The sequence below is a fragment of the Dendropsophus ebraccatus genome, chromosome 6 (genome assembly GCF_027789765.1).
Source record: "Dendropsophus ebraccatus isolate aDenEbr1 chromosome 6, aDenEbr1.pat, whole genome shotgun sequence".
Classification (NCBI taxonomy): Eukaryota; Metazoa; Chordata; class Amphibia; order Anura; family Hylidae; genus Dendropsophus; species Dendropsophus ebraccatus.
Genome location: NC_091459.1, coordinates 10,284,858 through 10,309,710, shown reverse-complemented (window position 1 = coordinate 10,309,710; position 24,853 = coordinate 10,284,858). Strand labels below are relative to the sequence as shown.

The 24,853-nt window shown below is 41.6% G+C and overlaps 1 protein-coding gene across 18 annotated transcripts in view; it reads right to left on the bottom strand.

The window, feature by feature from the left end:
• DST (dystonin) overlaps positions 1-24,853 on the bottom strand; it is a 398,894-nt gene that overhangs the window by 18,913 nt on the left and 355,128 nt on the right. For all 18 annotated transcript variants that reach the window (XM_069974481.1, XM_069974486.1, XM_069974484.1 and 15 more), the window contains 23 exons: positions 24,575-24,778; positions 23,189-23,420; positions 22,686-22,912; positions 20,993-21,115; positions 20,614-20,715; positions 18,823-18,924; positions 18,537-18,710; positions 16,571-16,726; positions 16,247-16,444; positions 15,237-15,365; positions 14,234-14,404; positions 13,022-13,177; positions 11,711-11,917; positions 11,506-11,625; positions 8,844-9,013; positions 7,840-7,999; positions 7,116-7,310; positions 6,298-6,426; positions 4,440-4,583; positions 3,386-3,574; positions 3,168-3,297; positions 1,489-1,652; positions 492-654 (listed from right to left, as the gene is read on the bottom strand). In XM_069974481.1, the coding sequence (XP_069830582.1) occupies positions 492-654; positions 1,489-1,652; positions 3,168-3,297; positions 3,386-3,574; positions 4,440-4,583; positions 6,298-6,426; positions 7,116-7,310; positions 7,840-7,999; positions 8,844-9,013; positions 11,506-11,625; positions 11,711-11,917; positions 13,022-13,177; positions 14,234-14,404; positions 15,237-15,365; positions 16,247-16,444; positions 16,571-16,726; positions 18,537-18,710; positions 18,823-18,924; positions 20,614-20,715; positions 20,993-21,115; positions 22,686-22,912; positions 23,189-23,420; positions 24,575-24,778 (3,745 nt within the window). The remainder of the gene's footprint in view (positions 1-491; positions 655-1,488; positions 1,653-3,167; positions 3,298-3,385; positions 3,575-4,439; positions 4,584-6,297; positions 6,427-7,115; positions 7,311-7,839; positions 8,000-8,843; positions 9,014-11,505; positions 11,626-11,710; positions 11,918-13,021; positions 13,178-14,233; positions 14,405-15,236; positions 15,366-16,246; positions 16,445-16,570; positions 16,727-18,536; positions 18,711-18,822; positions 18,925-20,613; positions 20,716-20,992; positions 21,116-22,685; positions 22,913-23,188; positions 23,421-24,574; positions 24,779-24,853) is intronic.

Sequence of the window (24,853 nt, the reverse complement as noted above, 5' to 3'; positions counted from 1 at the left end):
GTGGTATTACAACTTGTTGTAATCTCTTTTAGTGGAACTGAGCTGCACTACCACATCGAAGCTTTGGAGGAGAGTGGCGCTGTTTCTGGAAAAAAAGCAGCTATGTTTTAGCAATGCTGGATAACCCCTTTATTTTTTACATGGTTACATATGTGAGATGTAGAAAGTCTTTTCCACTGTTCTCAGTCTCTGTTCACTATGAATAATGTTGTAGAAAATACCCTATATTATTCGGAAAGCATTGTCATCTGCTGAGGTTCCTTATGGGTAACATACTGTAATTGGTTGGGGGCCCACTGAGGCTCACTCGCCCCCCCTAGGCTGAACCCCTAGCTACGCCCCTGTAACTCCATTATATTTCTATATTACTAATCTCTCCAGAATTGGCACCTTTGGTAACTTGTCAGCACAGCGACAATAAAATACCACGAAGGACGTTATTTGGTGCCAGTTACAGTAACAATATATTGATCCAGCTTTGCAGAACTTACTTGAAGAAAGTATTCCCTCTATGAATTCTTGCCGGGTTATTTTGCCATCCTGATCTTTATCAATTCTCCGGAAGAAGTCCATCACGCGGGATTTTTTATGGTTCATCCATCGCATATATTTCTTTCTCCAAACGTCAAAGTCAAAGTTGGCAAATTCTCGTAACTGAAATGAGAAGTCCCTGTCTTTAGAATACACATTTATTGGCAGAGTGACACAAATAACACCCATAGGGGGATGATATTGTCTTTCTTAGGATATATTCCCACTTCAAGAACATATCGGGAGAATGTGTCTCATTATATAGAATATGCTCCACGGGCTCTTCTTTTGCATATTCGTGTTTCCCAGGGGCAATGCACCTAGGATTTCACTGCATTGAGCGCTTTCACTAGCAGCCGGCAGTGTTATCATTTTTTGCTCTAACCAAGACCCCGAGCGCATATTAAAAGACGTGACCGATAAGGATTTACTCTCATCAAACAGATGGTACTAGTGCTTTGGTGGGGTGGGTTGGTGGATACAGAGTTGCTTTAAATGGGTTCCTCCAATATGTTCCTGAAGTGGAAGCCTTATAGTAGTCTTTTTTTGTGGCAAAGACTGAAAAAAAGTTATTTTGCAATGGGGATTTTGTGAAGTAAGGCTCTGTTCACATCTCATTAAGGGTCTAATTCAGAGGAACATGTCAGGAGGCTCTGCCAAAGAATTTCCCCTACATAGGCCTCTAATTTATGCCACTGTATAGTCAACACCTGGTCGACAAAGGGGGTGTGTCCCCGAAACGGCCGTCCCAGGACCCGTCTGCACCTAATCCCCTCCCGCTTACCGTGGACCTAATAAAGTCATAAAGCTGCAAATTACGGGTGAGTGCTTCATTTATAGGTCCCCATTGTAAAAATCTTTATAAAGCATGGATTATTTTTTTTTCTGTACAGAAAAGCATAGTAAACTAAATGATCCTACACAACAAAATTAATATCATTAAAAAAGATATGATACCTCCTCCAGCCTATCCAAAGCGTCATTCAGGTTCCTTCTCCTTTCCAATGCCAAAAGCCAGACTTGCTGCCATTTACTGACCAGTAAGTTGACTCTTGGGTTTTTAGTTTCTAATGATGTTTGTGAAGTTGATGGATACAAGTTAGGTGTTGGTGAACGTTTTCCTGTTAAAATACAGAATTGTTAAAACCAAAACAGAACAAAATTGCTAGAAAGCAAAGAACTAAAACAACTACATTCAGCTGGCACTCTTGGATAGGACGGTCAAGGGCACAAAGCTTTGATTAAAGGAGAGGTCCGTGCATTATGAAAATCCGTCAGGTAACTTACCTCTCCCCGTGCCAGCGGTGAGCGGCGGCACCGACCTCTGGATTCCTTCCAGGTAGGGATGGTCCGAACCATCCGCAATGATTACCGCTGTCTGCGCGCTCCGTGCAGCAGGCGGATCCAGCGGGAGGAACGCCTGGAAAACTGGAATACAGCCAGGATCTCCGGTGTGTACACGTCACAACAACCGACTGATAGACTAGCCAGCTGGATGCCGCACCAGTTACTGATTGGCTGAGCTGCCAGTCCATCAGCCGGGACAGGCATTTTCCCCTAAGTCGTGTTGTCATCACAACTTGGGGGAAAATGCCTTTTTTTGGGGGGGGGGGGGAGGGGGGGGGAGCCGGCTCTTACCACAGGCACGGGAGAGGTGAGTGCCTACTTTTTATCAAATTCCCTTTGCCCCTGCCGGACTTTCAAAAATTGCCGGACTTCTCCTTTAAAGATTCCAATTTCTCATTAAACCAATTCGACATAATATGATGACACACTATTAGGACATTCAAAATGCTTCATTTATATAACAATCACTGGGTGTCCGCACCACAAATAGAGTAGTTAGAATACATTTAAAAATATCACTCATAATAGAAATTTTAGGAACCAAAAATGAATAAAAAAAAGTTCACAGGTTTTTTTTCAAGGAGACTGTTTCGCTTATCTTAACTACAGTGAATAAAATGAGTTTTAAAGTGGAAATGTTTTTTTTTTTTTCTTTTAAATCAGTCAATCAATTAGAAGGCCGGGTTCACACGCATGACATCGGCCACTCTGTGACACGGCCGTGTCACAGAACGGCTGCTGTTAGTGCAGTTCATCTTGGCCGTTACTGCAGTACCAGCCAGATGATCTATTTTTCTTGTGAATCGTGATGTGGGAGGATTCCGGTGTGCTCTTGTTTTAATTAACCATAGGAGACAATGTAAAGTACGGCCAGAGCCGCACTTTACATTGCCTGCACAGTCAGTTTTGTGCGCCTGCTATTCAATAAATAGCGGCCGCACAAAACTGACATGCGGCCGCAGGGAGTCCCTGCTGTTGTGTATACAGAGTGTGCGGGCGGGAATCCATAGACTTCAATGCAATGTATATTTTCAATTAATCATGGCCGGTGATTATTTGAAAATATACGTTGTGTGAACTTAGCCTAAAGACGATTACAAGTCATGACCCTAAATACATATGCGGGGCTTTAATATTCAGAGACATGTCATGGCTGCCCTCAGACGGCCTCATACAGAACTGATGTCATCCAGGATACTGATGCAATCTCTTTCATACAGTTATAAGCAGGGGAGGTTTAACAACATAGCAGATTTTATCCGTGATATTTGTGACCCTATAATACTTACGGCCTGTTCTTCCTCTGTCTAAGACCGGGATTTGAGATTGACCTGACGTAGACTCGGCAGCTTTCCTCTTGTAAGTCTTTGTAACTTTATCCACATCTGGCTGCTTCCTAGTCATTTCTTCCATAAAGACCTGAGAGTGACACAAGTTAAAATGTGGCACAAAATTAACAATGAAAACAATAGCCACACAATAGCTCGGTCAGGGGAACGTCTGCTACCTGGTGCTCCTCAATCAGAGCTTTAACCTCATCTATCTCCTCCGGGATGTCCTCCTTGTCTTTTTCATTGAGTGTTGTCTCTGCCCACTGTAACCACTGGAGCAAAGACTCCAAAAGTTCTTTTTTGGCTATCAAGTCTTCCAGAGCATGAGCCAGTCTCTGCTGATGCTGTTTTGCCCACGTTAAGACCTAAAACATAAAATATATATGAATTCTCTAAATTCACCATTTCTAATTATTTGGTAGTTCACAAAAAAAAAAAAATAATAAAATCAACTGGTGCCGTAAAGTGCCAGAGATTTGTAATTTACTTCTATTAAAAAATCTCCAGTCTTCCAGTACTTAATCAGCTGCTGTATGTCCCGCAGGAAGTGGTGTATTCTTTCCAGTCTGGAGAGCAGGAGAGGTTTTCTATGAGGATTTGCAGCTGCTCTGGACAGTTCCTGACATGGACAGAGGTGGCAGCAGAGAGCACTGTGTCAGACTGGAGAGAATACACCACTTTCTGTAGGACATACAGCAGCTGATTAGTACTGAAAGACTGGAGATTTCTAAATAGAAGTAAATTACAAAACTTTGGCACTTTATGGCAGCAGATGATTTAAAAGAAAAATTTCTTTGGTGAACAACCCCTTTAAGGGTACAAACACACACACTGTATACGCAGCGTATTTTCTGCTGCGATACGCAGCAGATTAGATCTAAATAACTGAACACAGCATCAAATCTGCTGCAGATCTGCTGCGTATACGCTGTGTGTGTTTGTACCCTAAGGCTATGTTCCCACACAGCATTTTTCAACCAAAACCAGGAGTGGATTGAAAACACAGAGAGGCTATGTTCACACATTGTTGAAATTGAGTGGATGGCCGACACTTAACAGCCAATAACGTCCGTCATTTCAAAACAACTATTTATTTTCCATTAAATGGCGGCCATCCACTGAATTTACGATCAGTAAAGCTATTTTTTTTGCAAACTGTATTTTATAGAAGGTCAATGTTCTATAGGGTCGGATGTTTCCACCGTCCTTCTCCCTTTATTTACACGATACCTCTTCGAATCTGGCTCTGATGATGGTCATCCAATGCTTTATAGTAGTAATAGAATCTGGGTGACTGATTGACAGAATGGCTTCTCCCATGCTCGTTCCTTTATTCAGTTCGGATCTTTTCTCCTCCACTTTTCTCATAAATTCCTAAAGCAAAGCAAACAGAGCAATGAGGACACATCGACAAGCCGGGATTCTACATATGGCGGCAGTTTTCCATACAGAACATTTCAAACAAACAGAAGATAAATGGTTTCTTCCCACATACGTCGTCCATCAAAGCCGGGTACTATAACAGGATGGTAGAACAAGGATTTATACACAGTCGTAGCATTTATGGTGCAATTATGGCTACAATAAATAATAGTAATTGTACCTGTTTAATAGATTTCGCCAGATTCTACAGGCAATGGCATAAATGGAATAGCACATAGAGCCCTAGTGTTAACCTCATTTTTTATTTTAACCCCTTAAGGACCGGACCAATATGCGACTTTTTGATCGCTTTTTAATACAATTTTTCTGGATTAGTTGTGACCAAAAATGGGCAATATTGCACTTTGGAATTTTTGGGCGCTTACGCCGTTTACCGCGAGAGATCAAGAATGAAATAAATTAATAGTTTGGGTGATTACGCACCCTGCAATACCAAACATGTTTATTTATTTATTTAATTGATAAAATTGGAAAACTTTTATTAGGGGAGGGGATTTTTTATTAATAAATTATTTTTTTTTACACACATACTAGAAGCCCCCCTGGGGTTAGGGTTAGTCCCCCTGGTATCACTGCTCTGATCTCTCATTGAGTATAGATATACTGCATTGATCGATGAGATCAGTGTTCTATTGCTCTCGGCTGCTGCAGCCATGAGCAATAGAATGCTGAGCCGGGACAAGCGCCATTACGGTGCAGACCCCGGCCCCCCCACTAAACACCAGGGAAGGGGAAAAAAGCATTTTAAATGCAGCTGTCAACTTTGACAGCTGCATTTAAAAGGCTAATTAGCGGGCCTGGCGATCGGACCGCATCGGGATCGCGGCGGTTCAGAGTGGGGTTGCCACGCGGCCCCCCTCTGAACGCCCTTAACGACGCATGGACGCACATTTATGCCCTTGGTCAATAAGGGGTTAAGAGACAGTAAATAATTTGTATTCAGAGGAAAAGGATTATTTTATCAATGACAGAATCCTCTTATGTCAACCGCACCAAATTATGTGGAAACTGAAAAAGCTAGGAACTGTGCCAACCTGGTCGGAAAAAAAAATGTTAGCAGAGGAGCAGAGGAGAGACGTCATCAGAGACGATGGAGCCGAAAGAGACTGTTCTAAGAAGTCACACTTCTATTCTCTTTCCATTCTCCGCTGCTGCTGCTGCTGTTCCCAAATAAACATCTCCCATGTTGTTATTGGAAATGCCTTTCCCTAATAAAGACGTCTTAGGACGCGGAGATCTTTTTATTGCTCACGTGTTTATGTTCTCGTACTAAGAAATAGGGTGGGCTGTTCCTGCACACTGTAACCTAAGGGCCCTATTACATGGGACGATTATCGGAAAATTGTTATATCGTACAAATTTAATCGATAATGGTACCATTTAATTGCAGGCAACGATCGAAAAAATTGTTCGTGTGTCGTTGAACGTTTATTTAGATCTGACCCTAAAATCACTGTTAATTGTTCAGTGTAACTCCACATCGTTCCTTCTTTTGCTGGTATCAGATGGAGTAAATGATCGTAAAAATGATTATAACTAATGACTACCGTTCTGTGTGACATGGCAATCAATTTCAGGTTAACAATAATCGTTAAAAATCGCATTGTCTTATAGGACCCTAACACAGAAGCCGCCTTCTTCTCACCTTGTGCTGATCTATTAGTGACTTCAGAGACTCCTCATCATCAGGGAGAATGCCATGGAACCTCAAAGCTTGCTCCGCTTCTGCCAGCCACTCCAGCAGGGTATGCACTGCAGTGTGAAACTCCTCCGCCTGTAATAGTAAAACATTTTAGAATCTCGTGGATACACGTTGCTTTATATCAAACTATATGTGCACTCGGTAAAATGTATGTATCCCAAAACATTTTAGATTTTTACACAAACACATTTTTATTCATTGAAGCCACCATGTAGATGTGCCAGGGGCACGCATGTTACAGTTTGTATTACTGTATTGTTGAACAATTGTTGAACCCCTTAAAGGGGAAGTATCAGCAGGTTAAACTAATCTAACTTGCTGATCGCCCCCTATAGTGCCTGGGACACTGAGGAGGAAGGTATCAGTCTTACCCTCCTCCCTGTGTTGCTCCCGCGCTTAGTGGGGGTAAACTTTGCTCAGAATCTACTTTAGGAGCACTGCCGGGTCACCCAGCCCACCCCCTGTATTGGGGCGGGTCGTATGACATGGCAGTTCTTGGGTGATCCAGAGGGGCGTTTTCCCTAACAGCTCGGGTCTGGCACCGAGGAGGAAGGTAAGACACATACCTTCCTCTACAGTGCCCCCGGGCGATATAGGGGTCTATCAGCAGGATAGATTTGTCCAACCTGCTGAAGTTGCCCTTTGAGGGGTTAAAAAAGCAAGACTTACTGTTACCATATCTACATTAATTAAGAAATGACCCGATAAATGCAGGACAAGAATATTGCCATGACTGATGCCTAATCCTTTTCTATACCCACCTGGCGCAGTGCTTCCTCTAGTCGGGTCTGTTTGGACACAGATAAAGTGCACACGGTTTCCCAGCGGGTGCCTAATTCCTGCATCTGGGCTTTCACCCAAGAAGAGTCATCACGACTTCCTTCAATTAACTCTCTAGCCGAACGCTTTAGTGCTTGGATACTGCTACTTCGCTTGCCCAACTCCTTCTGAAAAACCTAGAAAGAGCAAGAACAGACTTATAGGGGAACTCTCAGATTGTTTTTCCTTATATAACACAAATTTAGCACCACTATGCTTACAGTGTCATCCGTTTCATCCCCACTCTGCAAAGTGATACAGTCAGGGGGGGCGGAACTATCATTGAATCAATTATAACCGTGTGACATGAGTCAGATAATCATGGAAAGCTCTTGTGGAACAGTTCATGCAATATCATCATGTAGGAAATTCTACTGGCTGAGATGGTGACTTCACTGAGTGCACAGAAACACATGTAACTTTTATGGGGTCACCAAGATCACATGACCCAACTGAAGTAAGGGATTCTAGAAATTTTCACATAGGAATAACTAAACAAGATAATACAATCTGAATTATATATTAGCTGGCTGCATAAGGAGTAATACAAAAAAATCTATGTGTGTCTCTAACATTTAACACCACATACAGCTTGTCCCTTTATCAAACTGATACAATAAATATATATTAACTAGAAAATAAAAGACATGTAAATTCAAGTCTCACTTTGTGATTGTCCATGAGGTTCATCACAATGTCAATGTCTCCATGAACGGGTTGGTCTTCAGCTAGTTGTGGCTCCACTCTGTATAGCCAGTCAATGAGGGCCTGCAAAGCATCTGTGAACTGGCCAGAAAACAGCAGGGCTTCTTCTAGCTTGTTCTGCCTACACAAAAACGAAAAACAAAAATGTGATAAGAGAGAGAGCACAAAGTTAGCATGGACAATAAGTAGTCCTCTCCATTATGTGCATGAGCTCAGTAGTCCTGGATATTCATGAGAAGCAGGAAACTCTGCCCACCAGCTGCTGATTGGCAGTTATCTATCCATGCTGTGTGTAGGCAGTCAACTGTCAATCAGAAGCTGGAGGACGGGGGAGGGGTGTGGCAAGAATCCTATTTTCCTGCATATTAGGAGAACGGCTGAACAGAATCTGTTCAGCATTTCTGTTCAGCATTTCTGTTATTAGTTTATGCTGCTCTCATTTAAACTTAGTGACAGATTCCCTTATATATCATATGTTGAGCCTGGAAGCCTACAACAAAATATCTTGTCCACTTAAACTGATGTTGGAAACAATTCTTCTTTTAGGCTATGTTTACACCTTATAAGAGACCGTCCGTTTCGGGACCCGGCCAGGTCACAAAATGGATGGTCTTAGAAAAGATCATCCTGGCCGGTACTGCAGTACTGGTCGGATGATCTTTACAGCCGCTGAATTCAGATGCAGGCGCATCAGTTTGCGCCCGCATCTGAACTCCCCATAGCACACAATAGAGCACGCGGCCAGAGCCGCACGCTCCATTGTGTGAACTAACAGGGTTTTCTGTTTATACTATGTGTGTACACCCCGGCCGGGATTTCCTCAGCACAACATAAGTTCCATACTAATCATGGCTGTTGCAACAACGACCTGATTGCTGCGGAACATACATTGTGTGAACATGGACTAATACAGCATGCATCACCATTTTAGCAGGAGACTGTAATACAAAGTAATTTGCACCCACCTTTCCACCGATTTCCCACAGACAGTATCCCATTTGTCTCTGATCTCGCTGAGCATATCGTCCAGTTTCTGGATGTCATCGCTCAGGGTAGCTTTATCTTTCAATGAGCGGCCACTTCTTGTGGTGGTATCGTAGACCGAATGCTTAGCACCCAGGGTTTTCTGGAATTCCTGTGGATTACAAGGAACAGCTAATCCCAAAAATTCCACCAAAAAGTACAAACGACAACAAAAAGGTATTTAACAAAGGGCTTTGCGGCATAGAAAGTGAGGTTAACTGTTCTGGCAGCAAAAAGATTGGAGCAATGAAGATGTAAACCAAGATGGGAAATACAGTACAAAACTGCAATCCATCATCTTCACAATGCTCCGATGGAAACTTTTGCTCATGAGATCTATCTTCCAAACCCATGTGTTAGCCTTGTACAAAGAAATACAGTGCACATTACATTATTAGCTTGTTCTCGGGTGTGCCAGGGAAACCTTATACTTATTTTAGCCGTGTGATATAATATCAATATTACTTAATTCACTGGCTGGTCCTCAAAGGCAGCAGAGCCGTGTCAAAATGTAAAATGCTATTTGCTTAAGGCCAAAAAAAAATCTAAATTTTTTTTGGAATCATCCATCAGCCAACATGGTGACCACAGGCGGCTAAGAGGAAAAATCTGATGCAATATATAATCTAGCACCTAGGATTTAGGAATTCTACCAAAGTCTAAACTGTCAGTCCTAGTAACTACTGAAAATGGTGTTTTTCATTAGAGTTATTTTTCTTTTAGAGATCTCTAGAGTTAGGGTACTATTACACCAAGCAATTTTCCGACGACTAACGATTAACGATAAACGATCTTAAACGACCACTAAGGCAAACGACCCGAAATCGTTCGCCCAAGTACACGAAACGATGATCGTTATTTATGATCGTTCTTGCGGTCGTTTAGTCGTCGCTATTGCGTACGTTTCAGCTGTGAATTTTTATTCCACCGAACGATGTGCGAACGATGAGCGAACGATCAAACGATAAAAATAGGTCCGGATCCTATTAAACGATCAACGATTTCTCGTTGGTCAGTTATTCGTTGCCTGTTATTACACAAAATGATTATCGTTCAAATCCGAACGATTTAACGATTTTTCGAACGATCAACGATTTTGAAAAAAAGGATCAAAATGCATGTTCTTTTTAACGTACACAAAAATTTGGTGGCCACATTTTTGTGTACGTTAAAAAAAAAAGGATGCATTTTTATCCTTTTTTTTTTAAATGGAAGTCAATGGAAAAACGGAAGCACACAAATGCATCAGTTTTTTGGAAAAAACGGATGTGTCTGTGTGCATCTACTTCTCCATTGACTTCCATTAATAAAATGTATTTAATGTACACAAAAATTTGGTAGGCCATGTTTTTGTGTATGTTAAAAAAAATGCATTTTGATCAATTTTTTATACTGGATGTCAATGAAAAAAACGGATCAAAACGGAAGTACACAAATGCATCCGTTTTTTGCAAAAAACAGAGGCATCTGTGTGCATCCGCTTCCCCATTGACTTCCATTATTAAAACAAAACAGATTAAAATGCACCCGTTTTTTTAACATACAAGAAAATTCGGTCGGACACGTTTTTGTTCACGTTAAAAAAAAAAAGGATCCATTTTTTTAATACTGGAAATCAATGGAAAAACAGATCAAAACCGATGCACACAAATGCAACCATTTTTTCCATCAGTTTTTTTCCAAAAACGGATGAGAAAAAAAAAAACTGATTGCAAAAACATAGTGAGAACCCGGCCTTATTTATATGAACAGTAAAGTAGACTGTGGTTAAATGACTACTTAGTATGAGCAGAGGATAACACGTAATCCTACATATAAGTCTACTTAGCTCCTCCTGATGATGATGGCTGCAGATTGGACTGGATTTTTAACATGACAGGTTAATACTGAATAGGACCCTTTAAATTTATACACTACCAAGTACCCAACAACAAACCAAATAAATCGACAAGGTGTTAGAGTTTGACTACTGTAAGAGGTAAGTGAACAAGTTTACCCCAGGGGATGGAAAAGCATTACAGAAGACTAATCCAGAGACATCTGTATGAAGGTCAGTTGTCCGCTTATAGAGTGGTTAAAGGGGCTATCCGGCACTTGCACATTTTTAACATGTTGCTGCCATATAAGAAAATATTACAAACATGTTATGCTTACCTCTCCGCGCTCCCCCAATGCCTCGATGAGGAGGCCGGTGTCCCCTGTTGACTGCAGCGGCCGTTATTTCCGAGACAAGCCTGCTTAGCCAATCGCTCACTGAGGCAGGACAGCGCCGCGGCCAGTGATTGGCTAAGCGGGCTGTCACTCCTGAGACAAGTTGGTCTTGTAAGTAACAGTGGGGGACACCGGCGATCTCATTGAGACACCAGAGGACCCTGGAGAGGCAACATGTTTATTATGTTTTCTTATACGGCAGAAACATGTTAAAACAGTGTGTATAGTGGTAGATGTCTCTCATGTGACAGCCAATGAAGCCTCATTCACAGTTGTCTGTGTTTGTAGTGAACAAAATCTGCTAAATCTGCCGCCACCAGTAACATTCACTTACTGAAAGAAGAACAATATGCAGCCTACTATCCATGACTGAATTATTAGGAGATGACCGACCTTATGCTGCGTCAGCTGCGCCTTAATCTTGTCCGGATCATTTGCAATCTCGAGCTCTGAGTCTAAGGAAGCTTCCGATTCTTCCAGCCATTCCATCAGTTTAGTAAAAGCTTCATGGAACTGACAAAACAATTATGAAGATGTTACTGAGCACCAAGCAGGATACTGAAGGCGACACGTTCAATCATCCGTCTAGGCTCTTTACCTGTTTCGACCGCTTCCGAGCATCGTCTAAGGCCCGACCTCTTTCTAGGGAACGCTGTACCACATTTTCCCACCGACTTTGCACGCTGATCAATAAATTTTTTATCAATACTACGTCTTGTTTTTGGCTGAAATATTTTAAATGGGTGCCGGTTTTATCCAGCTCCATGATCTGATCTCTGTGGGAGTTTACTTCAGTAACAAACACCTAGAATAAAACAGAGAGACATTTGTACAGTTCTTTTTTTTTATCGTTTTACCTAAAGTGACCTGGCCATTTAAAAAAACTTTTGATGTCACCGGGACATGTCAAAACTTTTGTTCGGTCAGGGTCTCTGAGGCCCCCAACAATCGTTAGAACAAGCATGCTTTACTCCTTGGCTCACAGTGATCTTCATCCTGTTTTCCTGGACGTTCCCATAATCTTATAATGAAACTAAACAGAGAGGCTGTGAGCCAGGGAGAGAATCACTTAAAGTGTCACTGTCATATTCTTTTTTTTTGCGGAAATTAATAGTACAGGCGATTTTAAGAAACGTTGTAATTGGGTTTATTAGGCAAATATGCCATTATCTGCATTCAAGAAGACTTTCCCCAGGTCCCCCCCCCACCTCCTCTCTCTCATCCACTGCTCATTATCAGTAAATCTTTTACATCAGTCAGGCCGTATCTGTTCTATGGAGAGGGGAGGGGGAGGAGGGAGATTAGTCGGCAGCAGAGAACAAAGGATTACACAGCAGGACCTGTGTGTAAGCCTCTATTTAGAGGTCAGAGAGGTCAGTGCTGACTGTCAGAGGAGATAGCCCGGTGATGTAGCTATAAAATAACTCTTTGTTGTCCTGTTTTGGTGGCTCATCTCCCTCAACCCCTCCCCTCTCCATAGAGAATTAATGAGAACGGGAGGAGAGCTTCAAACTGCTTTTTCATGATAAAAATGCACTTTTCGGCTAATAAACCCAATTACAAAGTTTCTTAAAATCACCTGTACTATTGATTTCTGCAAAAAAAAATAAAATTTAAACAACAGTGACACTTGAAGTGCTTGCTTTTCCTGGCTTGTGTAAATGATTGGTGGGGGTCACAGCACAGAGACCCCGACCAATCAAAACATTTGACAGGTCCTAGTGACATCAAATGTTTTACAATAAATTATTAGAACAATACAACATACCGTTTTGCTTTGTTTATCCTGTAGATTTGCTTGTCTTAAGCAGTAACATACTGTACATCCATAATGGTGAATACTCACTGTCAGCACTGATTCTATTCATGGAAAGTTCCGTATTAATGTATAAAACGATATCCCACATACCTTATGTTCATCGATTTGAAATAATACGGAGTCCAAAACAAGACTTGGCGGAGAAGCCATAGTGAGGGTCTGTTCGGCTTGGGTTAGCCAATTGATGAAATCTTGGAGAGAATTGTGGAAGCCTGTGGCCACACTGAGAGCGTCTTCTAATTTTACCTAAAGACAAAGTAAGTAACAAAGTAAGGAAGCAACACGATATAGAAAAATACTAATACAGACGGACTGCAGGCTCTATTCTAGCACTGTACCTGGTAAGGCTTCACATACAGTACAGCACTGTATATGATTGCTGGAGTGCATATACAGTACAGTAGTAGTACAGTCAGTGCCCCACCATATTCCATCCGGTACAGTGCTGGGGTGGGGGGGAACTATACAGTAAAGGATGATTGAGGAGTTGATGTTGATGTGTTATAATTGCTGATTTTGCCGAACATTTCTTTTTTTTAAAACGTACTATACAGTATAGTGCTGTTCTGTTCTGTACTGCAGGGATTAAACTGGGCACTTTTCATGTAATAACTGAGTACTGTAGTTAAAAGGGTACTCAGTCGGAAATCTTTTTCTTTCAAATCAACTGGATTCAGAAAGGTATATAGATTTGTAATTCACTTCTATTTAAAAAATCTCAAGTCTTCCAGTACTTATCAGCTGCTGTATGTCCTGCAGGAAATGGATTATTCTTTCCAGTCTGACACAGTGCTCTCTGCTGCCACCTCTGTCCATTTCAGGAACTGTCCAGAGCAGGAGAGGTTTTCTATGGGGATTTGCTGCTGCTCTTGGCAGTTTCCAGGCATGGACAGAGGTGGCAGCAGAGAGCACTGTGTCAGACTAAAAGAAAACACCATTTCCTGCAGGACATACAGCAGCTGAAAGTACTGGAAGACTTGAGATTTTTAACTAAAAGTAAATTGCAAGTTTATATAACTTTCTGAAACCAGTCGATTTGAAAGAAAAAGATTTTTGCTGGAATAACCCTTTAATTATTGGTTGGTGCTGAAACCTATTAAACACATTATTATATTATTGAATATTAATAATAATATTATTATATATTATTATACATTATTTCCTATGGGAAGACGCTGCTCGGCTCTCAAACTGCCTTCCTGAACCAATTAAGTTTGAGAACAGAGGTATTCCTGTAGTGGTGAGACATGTGGCAGGGTGACTATCTGTGTCTTGTCCCTCTGATACCGCGCCATCACTTACCTTCCTCTCACGGAGCTTTGTCTCCACAGATTCCCATTTCTCCTTTAAGTTGTTAACATCTTGATCAATATTTGCCTCGGGCTCCTCCAGGCTTCTCTGCATTATCTGATGGCTTTTCTGCATTATGCTTTCATACGCAGGTTCTTTCACTTCGAAGGCCTCACACAGTTCCTGCAAAACACGCAGAACATATATGAGACAAAAGACCTGTTATAGCAGTTGCTGTTAATAACGTTTTACACGGACCGATTATCGTGAAATAAATCGTTAAATCATTAGAGTAGTCGAATACCCTCTGGTGTAAACGCGGCAACGATCAAAGGACGAAAGAAAATTAGTTTGTATGTTAAGTCATTGATCACATCTTTCGAGCTGACCTCAAAATTATTGTAAATTGTTCTTAAATCTTACGGTACTTATCAGCTGCTGTATGTCCTGTGGAAAGTGGTGTATTCTTTCCAGTCTGGAGAGGAGAGGTTTTCTATGCAGATTTGCTGCTACTCTGGACAGTTCCTGACATGGACAGAGGTGGCAGCAGAGAGAGCACTGCGTTAGTCTGGAGAGAATACACCACTTCCTGCAGGACATACAGCAGCTGATAAGTACTGGAAGACTTACGATTTTTTTGTTTTATGGAAGTAAATTATAAATTTCTGGCTCTTTCTGGCACCAGTTGATTTGAAAAAAAAAGAGGGCAAATAACTCTGAAAACCTGAGAAACCAAGGGTTAAATCCATCAGTATCTATAGGAACCCCTGAAGAACAAACAATTACACTTTGTTCTCTTTCACAACATAATTCCTCATTTTGGTGAATGTGCTTGTCCTGCACATCATAAGCTAAACAATATAAATCATGAGCTGACACCTTCTAGCATCAATTACAGTCGGTATCTCCCCGTACCATTATGTCAGGGTTATATAGACAATGTTATAAACACATCAGAGACGAGTCTATGAATAAAAGGCACAATACACAACTCAGCTAGACGGAAGATTCTTACCAGATGAGCATCAAGCTGCTCCTTGGCCGTCTCTGGTAATCCTCCGACAGGCCTGGCCGCCAGTAAGTGACGCTCGCTGTCTGACAGCCATTGATGCAGCTCTTCTATTTCATTGTGGAAACCTTGAGCCTAAATTTCACAGCATAGAGAAGTGTTACACAAATGTCCACCGATTCATGTTATGCAGTGATTAACTGCTCAGTCTATTACTCCCTGATGTCAGTTCTAACAATGGAGAGTGCGGATTCGGCCGCACACTGTATTGTATGCAGTGGGAGATCTGATGCGGGCACACACGGATGCCCACGGATGCGCCCGCATCAGAACTCAACGACGCTAAAGATCATCCGGCCGGTAATGCAGTATCGGCTGGGGTGATCTTTTCTGAGAACGGCCGGTGTCTTACCAAATGTGAACATAGCCAGAGACTGTATGTATTATAGATAGATAGATAGGAGATAGATAGATAGATAGATAGATAGATAGAAGATAGATAGATAGATAGATAGATAGATAGATAGATAGATAGATAGATAGGAGATAGATAGATAGATAGATAGATAGATAGATAGGAGATAGATAGATAGATAGATAGATAGATAGATAGATAGATAGGAGATAGATAGATAGATAGATAGATAGATAGGAGATAGATAGATAGGAGATAGATAGATAGGAGATAGATAGATAGGAGATAGATAGATAGATAGATAGATAGATAGATAGATAGATAGATAGATAGAAGATAGATAGATAGATAGATAGATAGATAGAAGATAGATAGATAGATAACTGTTGTTGCATTGAAATCGATGCAGAACGGCAGGAATGGACATGTCAATTATTTCCACAGCCATTGTTTGCAATGACTTCAATGCAACACATTTCAATATGAACAGAACGGATGTTCTTTTAATAAAAAAATGTGTTGTGTGAACATAGCCATAAGGAGAGAAGTATTGTATTCTGATTCTACTTCTCCAATGCAGTGGTGAGAAGCAATCCCTCACCTGGAACAATGCGGCATCCAGCTGTTTCCTCCTCTGCTCGGTCTTATGCAGCACGTTCTGCCAGCGCTGGTTCAGAGCTTCTAACCTGGCCTGCAGATTGCTGGCTTCCTCTCCGGCACTGGACTCCACCAGGTCATTGCCCGCCTTCTGTACCGTCTCTACACTGGACTTGTGTGCCAGGACGTCATTTTGCAGAACCTTTATTGGTAGCAAACAAGCAGTTACACTGTATATCTGAATATGCTATTGCCGTATATATTCCACAGATATCCTACACACTAATATAAGATCACACCAAGTGTAACTGACTACAATGGTACTTACATGGTGCTTAGCCAGTTCTATCTCAATAGTCTTTGGATCTCCACCAATGGTTTTCTGATCATTTAGCAGTCCCTCTGTATGCGTCATCCACGTCAACAACTCATCTAGAGCATTCTGGAACGGTCCTAGGGCTAATAGGGCACCTTCCAACTTATGCTGGTAAAGATAAAGTAGACATTTACACATCTATTCACATATCACACATTATGGTGGCATGCAGCTTACACAGACCATTCTGATCTCTACTAACACACTGTATATAATGTATATTCACCAGTACAATATTACTAGTCACAGAGAAGGCAGCCATGTGCTTGATGGACATGGACACAGTAAGTATATCTGTTACATAGTTCCCTTAGGAGACTGGACCTGGATACAGTAAGTATAGCTGTTATATAGCTGCCTTCAGGAGACTGGACCTGGATACAGTAAGTATAGCTGTTATATAGTTCCCTTAGGAGACTGGAGTATAGTATAGCTGTTACATAGTTCCCTTAGGAGACTGGACCTGGACACAGTAAGTATAGCTGTTACATAGTTCCCTTAGGAGACTGGACCTGGACACAGTAAGTATAGCTGTTACATAGTTCCCTTAGGAGACTGGACCTGGACACAGTAAGTATAGCTGTTACATAGTTCCCTTAGGAGACTGGACCTGGACACAGTAAGTATAGCTGTTACATAGTTCCCTTAGGAGACTGGACCTGGACACAGTAAGTATAGCTGTTACATAGTTCCCTTAGGAGACTGGACCTGGACACAGTAAGTATAGCTGTTACATAGTTCCCTTAGGAGACTAGACCTGGATACAGTAATTATAGCTGTTATATAGCTGCCTTCAGGAGACTGGACCTGGATACAGTAAGTATAGCTGTTATATAGCTGCCTTCAGGAGACTGGACCTGGATACAGTAAGTATAGCTGTTATATAGCTGCCTTCAGGAGACTGAACCTGGATACAGTAAGTATAGCTGTTATATAGCTGCCTTCAAGAGACTGGACCTGGATACAGTAAGTATGGCTGTTATATAGCAGCCTTCAGGAGACTGGACCTGGATACAGTAAGTATAGCTGTTATATAGCTGCCTTCAGGAGACTGGACCTGGATACAGTAAGTATAGCTGTTATATAGCTGCCTTCAGGAGACTGGACCTGGATACAGTAAGTATAACTGTTATATAGCTGCCTTCAGGAGACTGGACCTGGACACAGTAAGTATAGCTGTTACATAGCAGCCTTCAGGAGACTGGACCTGGATACAGTAAGTATAGCTGATATATAGCATCCTTCAGGAGACTGGACCTGGATACAGTAAGTATAGCTGTTATATAGCTGCCTTTAGGAGACTGGACCTGGATACAGTAAGTATAGCTGGTATATAGCTGCCTTTAGGAGACTGGACCTGGATACAGTAAGTATAGCTATTATATAGCAGCCTTCAGGAGACTGGACCTGGATACAGTAAGTATAGCTGTTATATAGCTGCCTTCAGGAGACTGGACCTGGATACAGTAAGTATAGCTTTGTTTTATAGCTGCCTTCAGGAGACTGGACCTGGATACAGTAAGTATAGCTGTTATATAGCTGCCTTCAGGATACTAGACCTGGATTTCTGGTAAGTTGAGCTTTGTTTTACCGCATGGTAACAAAAAAAAAAAAAAAAAAAAAAAGAATGTATATTGCAAACTTGCTTTATATTACATCTACTGCTGATTTATACTTTGAATGGATATCTTCATCTCACACTTAGTTCTCTTATTATGTCTCGCATAGCAGTTGCCTTCTATTTTATCGAGTAGCTTTATGCTGTAACACAAATCTCTATAGCACATATTTACGATGCCAGCATTTACCATGTATGAGAAGCTAAACCAACACGTATCCTCACTATTCCATGCTGAACTCCTGACCGCTTATAACAGCACATCACATAATCCATCCCCAAACACCAAGTCTAGCTCACCTGTCGGTTGATGATCTTATCCTCTAAAGCCTGCCATAGATACTTCAGTTCTTTGAAGGAGTCTTCCACAGCCAGCTTATCGTTCTCATCTGTCGCCTTCTTCTGCAGCAGCTCTTTCTGGTGGTTTAGTCTCTCCAGCTCTATTTGTTGCTGATACGCTTCAGTCTTTAATTGCTGCAGCAAGAAAATAAAGCTTTTAATTCAAAAGACGAACAAAAAGAACACATCATGTGTACAGTATATACTGACGGGACCATCGCAAAACACAAATTATATGGTTCAGTACCTTAAGCTCGGCTATCTGTTGCTTCACAGTCTCTAGGTCGGTTCCTATTGGTGGCATTGTCCCTATTCTTCCCATGGCAATATCTACCCAGTCAAAGAGAGCCTAAGGAAAAAGAAGAAGAGAGGATGGACAATATCATGAGACACACTGACATACTGTCCAGATGACTGCTATACATCTAATAATACAACTATAAAGCTGGGTTCACACCGTGTGAATGTTCAATTTCAATATACAGAAAAAAGTGGTCAACTGTGTTTTTGAGTACGCTAATTTTTTTTTATTTTTTTTAAACGGATGCATTTTGGGCTGTTTTTCGTAATAATGAAAGTCAATAGAGAAGTCAATTCATCGCCTTGTTTTTCCTTTACGTTAACAGATCAGCGCTGCTGCAGGGACGTCTTGAGTGGGCAATGGTGGAAGGACTAAGGGTACTATATTACACGGAACAAGAATCGGCCGAATCCTGCCAATTATCATTACGTGTAATAAACACAACGATCAGCCAATGACAACGATCATCGGCTGATCGTTGATATAATAGGTTTGGACCTATAATTGTCGGCCACCGACCGCGCACCGCTTTGTAAAGCAAATACATTACCCATCCATGGTCCAGGGCTCCTCTTGTGGTCCGATTCTCCCCGGTCCCGCGCACTGCATCTTCAGAGTGGCCTGTCTGAGCTGAGAGGCCGCTCAGCCAATCACTGGCTGGGACCTCCACGGCCAGTGATTGGTTGAGTGGCCTGTCAGCTGAGACAGGCCGCTCTGAAGATGCAGTGCGCGGGAGCGGGGAGAATCGGACCGCAAGAGGAGCCCTGGACCATGGATAGGTAATGTATGCCATTTGAAGCAAGGGCTGCAAGAACATCGGTAACTTTGTCCATGCAGCCCTTGTTAAACGATTATTGGGCCGTGTAATAGGCCCAGTAAACGAGCGCGGATCTAGCAGATCGGCACTCGTTTACAGTTATTATCAGGCCATGTTATAGTACCCTAAAGCCGTTCTGTCTACACAATGACTTTCCGTTATGGACACTTGGCCCTAGGTTGATCGGGCCCTGTTACGCTCTGTCTTGTATATGGACTCTCGATGTTTGGTAGCGCTACCTCATGTAACCATTTTATGGTATGCTGTTCATTTTCTTGCACTATGCATGCTATGTATATGCTACACTTCTTCTTAATAAAACACATATATTTTTATATATACAAACTGTCTAATAGGGATCAAAGAACAACCTTTATTTCTTAACCATTGTGTAAGGCCTTATTCACACGTCTCGTGATCTGCGGATCCGTATCTCCGTATTTAGGTCACATTGATGTCTTCAGGGCTATTCACATGATCAGTAAAGGACGCAAACTAATCTTAAAATAAAAGTGCGGATTTTTGGCAGATTCTCTCATAGAAATCTGCTATTTTCTATGGATTGTAACCTTTCGGCATCCGTATTTCCGTAAACAAATAGGGATGGGTCATTAGTGTTGTGTTTCTAAAAAAACGGATTTACGGAAATACGAATGCACTACAGATGGCCAATCCGTAATTTTTAGCGGATTGTACGGGTGGATAGCGGGAGGATCTGCGGACATAAAAAAAATACTGAACATGTGCATAAGGCCTTACACTTAGATCAAACACCAGTACGAATACATTTCCAGTTCTGATATTAATGATAGGCTATGGTGGATGAGGCATTTACTCAGCTGATGTCCCACCACCTTAAAAAAATGTAAAAAAAAAAAACAAAAATAATGGATCCTGTACGTGCTGTATAAGTATTATACCTGCAGGCCATCCTGATACTGTACGGCTGCCTGCATAGCTTCATCCAGTTTGTCCACTCGGTCTTTCCAAGTTTTATTCAACATTTCCCATGCAGAATTTAGCTGTAAAAAGATACAATAAAGCAAAGTGTATAAACATATCTGTGACTGAGAATCCAAGCACACATGATACTTGTAGTTACTGAACCTTGTTCTACGGCCAGGGATGCAGCTTGCCGCAATATCAACGTATTTCCTTCAGCACAATCTACAGTATCTGTATTATTTTTTTTTTAAACATGTTTTTATTGAGTTTTCCTGGACCAGTATCTGTATTATAACTTATGACAATGGTATCAGTATGGCAATGATATCCTCCAAAATATCCATCAGTACTTACTTCATCTATATTCTTATTCACCACAGGTTTATCCGGTTCCCCACATGCAGATATCAGCTCTGATCCTAGTGCTGTCACCACATCCAGCTCTTCTTGCAGCCCATCAATCTCCTCTTTAATTGCCTAGAAAAGAGTTATTGTGATAGTAACCATGGTCTGTATTTGTATATGTTCATATGGTAATCTAGAATTTGCTGACAAATTTCCATGGATGAAAGTGGGGTCCTTTTACATGTGGCAATGTCTCGCCCACAGGCCGAACAGCAAGATTGGCGCTGGTTTGCGATGCCTTTACATGGCACGAGAAATAGGGTGGCCGGGCTGCACAAATAATCCATGTATTGTTCAAACAGCCATTAAACTTGAAAGCACAGATATACATATATCCATGCTGTCAGTTTGCCAAACACACAGCAGTTGCATACTTACCTTCTTGTGAGCCGACATCCTCTTCTCCAGCTCACCCGTTCAGCCACTGTCTGCAGGGCCTGCCTCCTCCGGATGTCAATCATTCTGGAGGAGGCGGGGCCAGAAGACAGCACCTGCACAGACAAAGCCCTTTGATGCACATAAGTCCGGGTCAGATTAATGCAATGTTCCTCCCCGCCTTCTAAGAGCCATAGCGCTTTTATTTTTTCCACCTACAGAGCTGGTTAGATGTAATTTTTTGCGCCATGGTCTCTAGTTATTATTAACATCATATTGGTGTAACAGAAAAATTTTGATCGCCTTTTTTTTTTTTTTCTGATATATAATTTATTAAAATCAGCAATCCTGGTGTGCGTTTACGCCGTTCACCATGCGGGAACAATAATGTTATATTTCAATAGATCGGACAATTCCGCACGCTACGATATATAATTATATATATATATTTATAATGGGCAAGGGGGTATTTTAAACTTTTATTGGGAGGGGGGTTTATAAGGGTTTTTTAATACTTTTAAAAACTTTTTTTTTCTTAATTTTTTTTTTTTTACACTTTTTATCACTGTTAAACATGCTATCAATAGATTGCATGTACTCATCTATGCTATGCCATAGCATAGCATAGATCAGTGTTATCTGCGATCTATGTATAGAGCCTGCCTGAGAGCAGACTTTATACACAGATCGCTGAACCGACAAGACAGAGGTAAGCATGGCTGCGGGGTTCCCAATCACTCAGTGACAGATGCTTGTTCTGTCACTGAGTACCTTAAACGCCACGATCGCTATAGGTAGAGGTGTTTAAGGGGTTAATGGGACTCTCTAGGGATGGTCCGAACCGAGTTTGGTTCGGGTTCGTACGAACGCGAACCCTCGGTAATGATTCCTGCAGTTTTCCAGGCGGTCCTCCCGCTTGATCCAGCAATCAAGCGGGAGCACCGCCTGGAAAACTGGGATACAGCCATAGCCATACTCCCACGGAGCGGGCAGACAGCGGGAATCTGCTGCCGAGCGTTCGGGTTCATACAAACCCGAACCTCGGCCGGTTCGGAACATCCCTAGGACTCTCATTAATGCCTCTCATTACCTCCGGCCCCAAACACACTGATGTGTGCGGGACTGTTCTCACTGCAGCGGTCCCGCACACATCAGAATCCCTGTCAGTGCAGGAACATATATATACATGTTACTGATGGGAAGGGGTTGAACAATATGTAATTTTCTGATGACACCTTCCCTTTAAGGTTTTTTTCAGTCGCCTCACCTCTGCCGCCTCTTGTTGCTGTTTTACAACAGAGGGATCAACTCCAGGTTCATCAAGTTCCCGGATAAACTCTTGGGTGTCTTTTATGGTGGCCAATAATGCAATGTGATCACACCAAAACTTCTCTGCCAGCTCCATCACATCCAGCAACTGGGCCTCCCTCTCCTCTGTCAGAGCCTGGATGTCCTCCCAGATGAAGACCATTTGGTCGAGCTTATCTTGGACGGCTGGCGAAGAGAAAACAAAGTATAAATGGCTAAATCTTCAATCGCATTCACTTTTATAATAAAAACGGACTTGCTCATAGTTTATCCATTACTGTAGCCGAAAAATAAAAGTATAATTGGCTTTAAGGACTCATAAATTCTGACAAGCAGATCGGAGCTCTAGCTGTATCCTGCCAAATTACATTTACAAAGTGTCCTGATAAGAACGCTGAAGCCGGTACTCCGTCCAATTCTTGGGAATGATAAGGACGGTTCCTGTCTTCCACAATGGATTACCTTTGGCCGAGATGTCCTTATCGGCACCTTCGGAGCGAGCGATCATTTCCTCTCCCCGCATCTTGAGGGTTTCATAGACAGGCTGAAGCTTTTCCAGCTCAACAGAAACATTTTTATTTTCGCTTATCTGTTCTCTGATCTTCTCGCACTCGGCAGAGATTGAAGGTGGCTGCCTCAGGCGCTCCGCTATTCGCTGGAGACTTTCAAGTGTTGGGTCAATCTTATCATGGAACTAAAAAAAAAAAAAAAATTTTTTAAAGCAAATGCAATATAGTCACTGAATATTGATCACTTATTAGTCCGAAATAATTTAATTTCCGCTCTTAATGGGTTAAAACATTATGGCTATTATCTCACATGTTTAAATGGGCACTTGAGATATGTCGAAAGTTTTTTCTGTCGGGGTCTGGGTGTTCAGATTACCACTGTTTGTTAAGTAGAACCAGGAGAAGCACTCGACAATGTACTTCACTCCCTGACTTGCTGCTTCCTCTGTCTCCTGCAGCATATAGTCTCCACTGATAATTTATGGAGTCCGTCTCCTGCTGCGAGATGGAGATTGCGGCAAGCAGGAGAGTGAAGGGGCCCAGACCCTGAGCGATGACAATTTTTGACATATCTTCAGTGCATGTCAAAAGTGTTTTCTTTTTAAAGTGACAGGGACACTAACTATTAATCATTACATATACAATTTCTTTATTCTTATAAGTAATCCAATTATTCCATTCATAGATGTATTATCAGTTTGTATACTTAAAGGGGTTATCCAGCAAAAAGAAAAAAAAATCTTTCAAATCAACTAGTTTCAGAAGTTTATATAGATTTGTATACTTCTACTTCTATATAAAAATCTCAAGTATTCCTATACTTATCAGCTGCCGTATGTCCTGCAGGAAGGTGTGTATTTGTTCCAGTCTGACACAGTGCTCTCTGCTGCCATCTCTGTCCATGTCCGGAACTGTCCAGTCCAGTCCATCAAATCCCATAGAAAACCTCTCCAGCTCTGGACAGTTACTGACATGGACAGAGGTGGCAGCAGAGAGCACTGTTTCACACTGGAAACAAAACACTACTTCCTGCAGCACATACAACAGCTGATAAGTACTAGAAGACTGGAGATTTTTTTTTAAATAAAAGTAAATTACAAATCTATTTAATTTCCTCAAACCAGCTGATTTGAGAGAAAAATATTTTTGCTGGAGTACCCCTTTAAGATTACAGATTTTTGTTTTTATACCGAATTACTGACCAATGAGAAATCAAGAGAAGCGGTGTTCTGCCTTCATAAATATGTCTTTCCGCACATTTTTCCTAAAATATAGTTATGTAAGAAATTTGACACTATTGGTATAGTACGCTTTTCCCACTGTAAACTCTATGTGGTACCTGTGAGGACTGGGAAATAGCTTCCTCCAAAGCGATTGCCCGTTTCTTGACAATCTCCTTGATGTCACTATACAGAGTATCGGCCGTTATATATTTCTCCTGGATGTAGAAGCCTTCTTCAGGGCTGAGCTCCAGCAGCTGTGGTCCAGTCTTATTCATCTTATCTATATGAGGTTTGTGTTCTGCAATGAGTTCCCGAAGTTGCTATAACAAAATACAAAGTGGTTATTAATGTTTGAGGACCAAACTCCCCAACATGTCTGGCTAAAGTATCCAGCT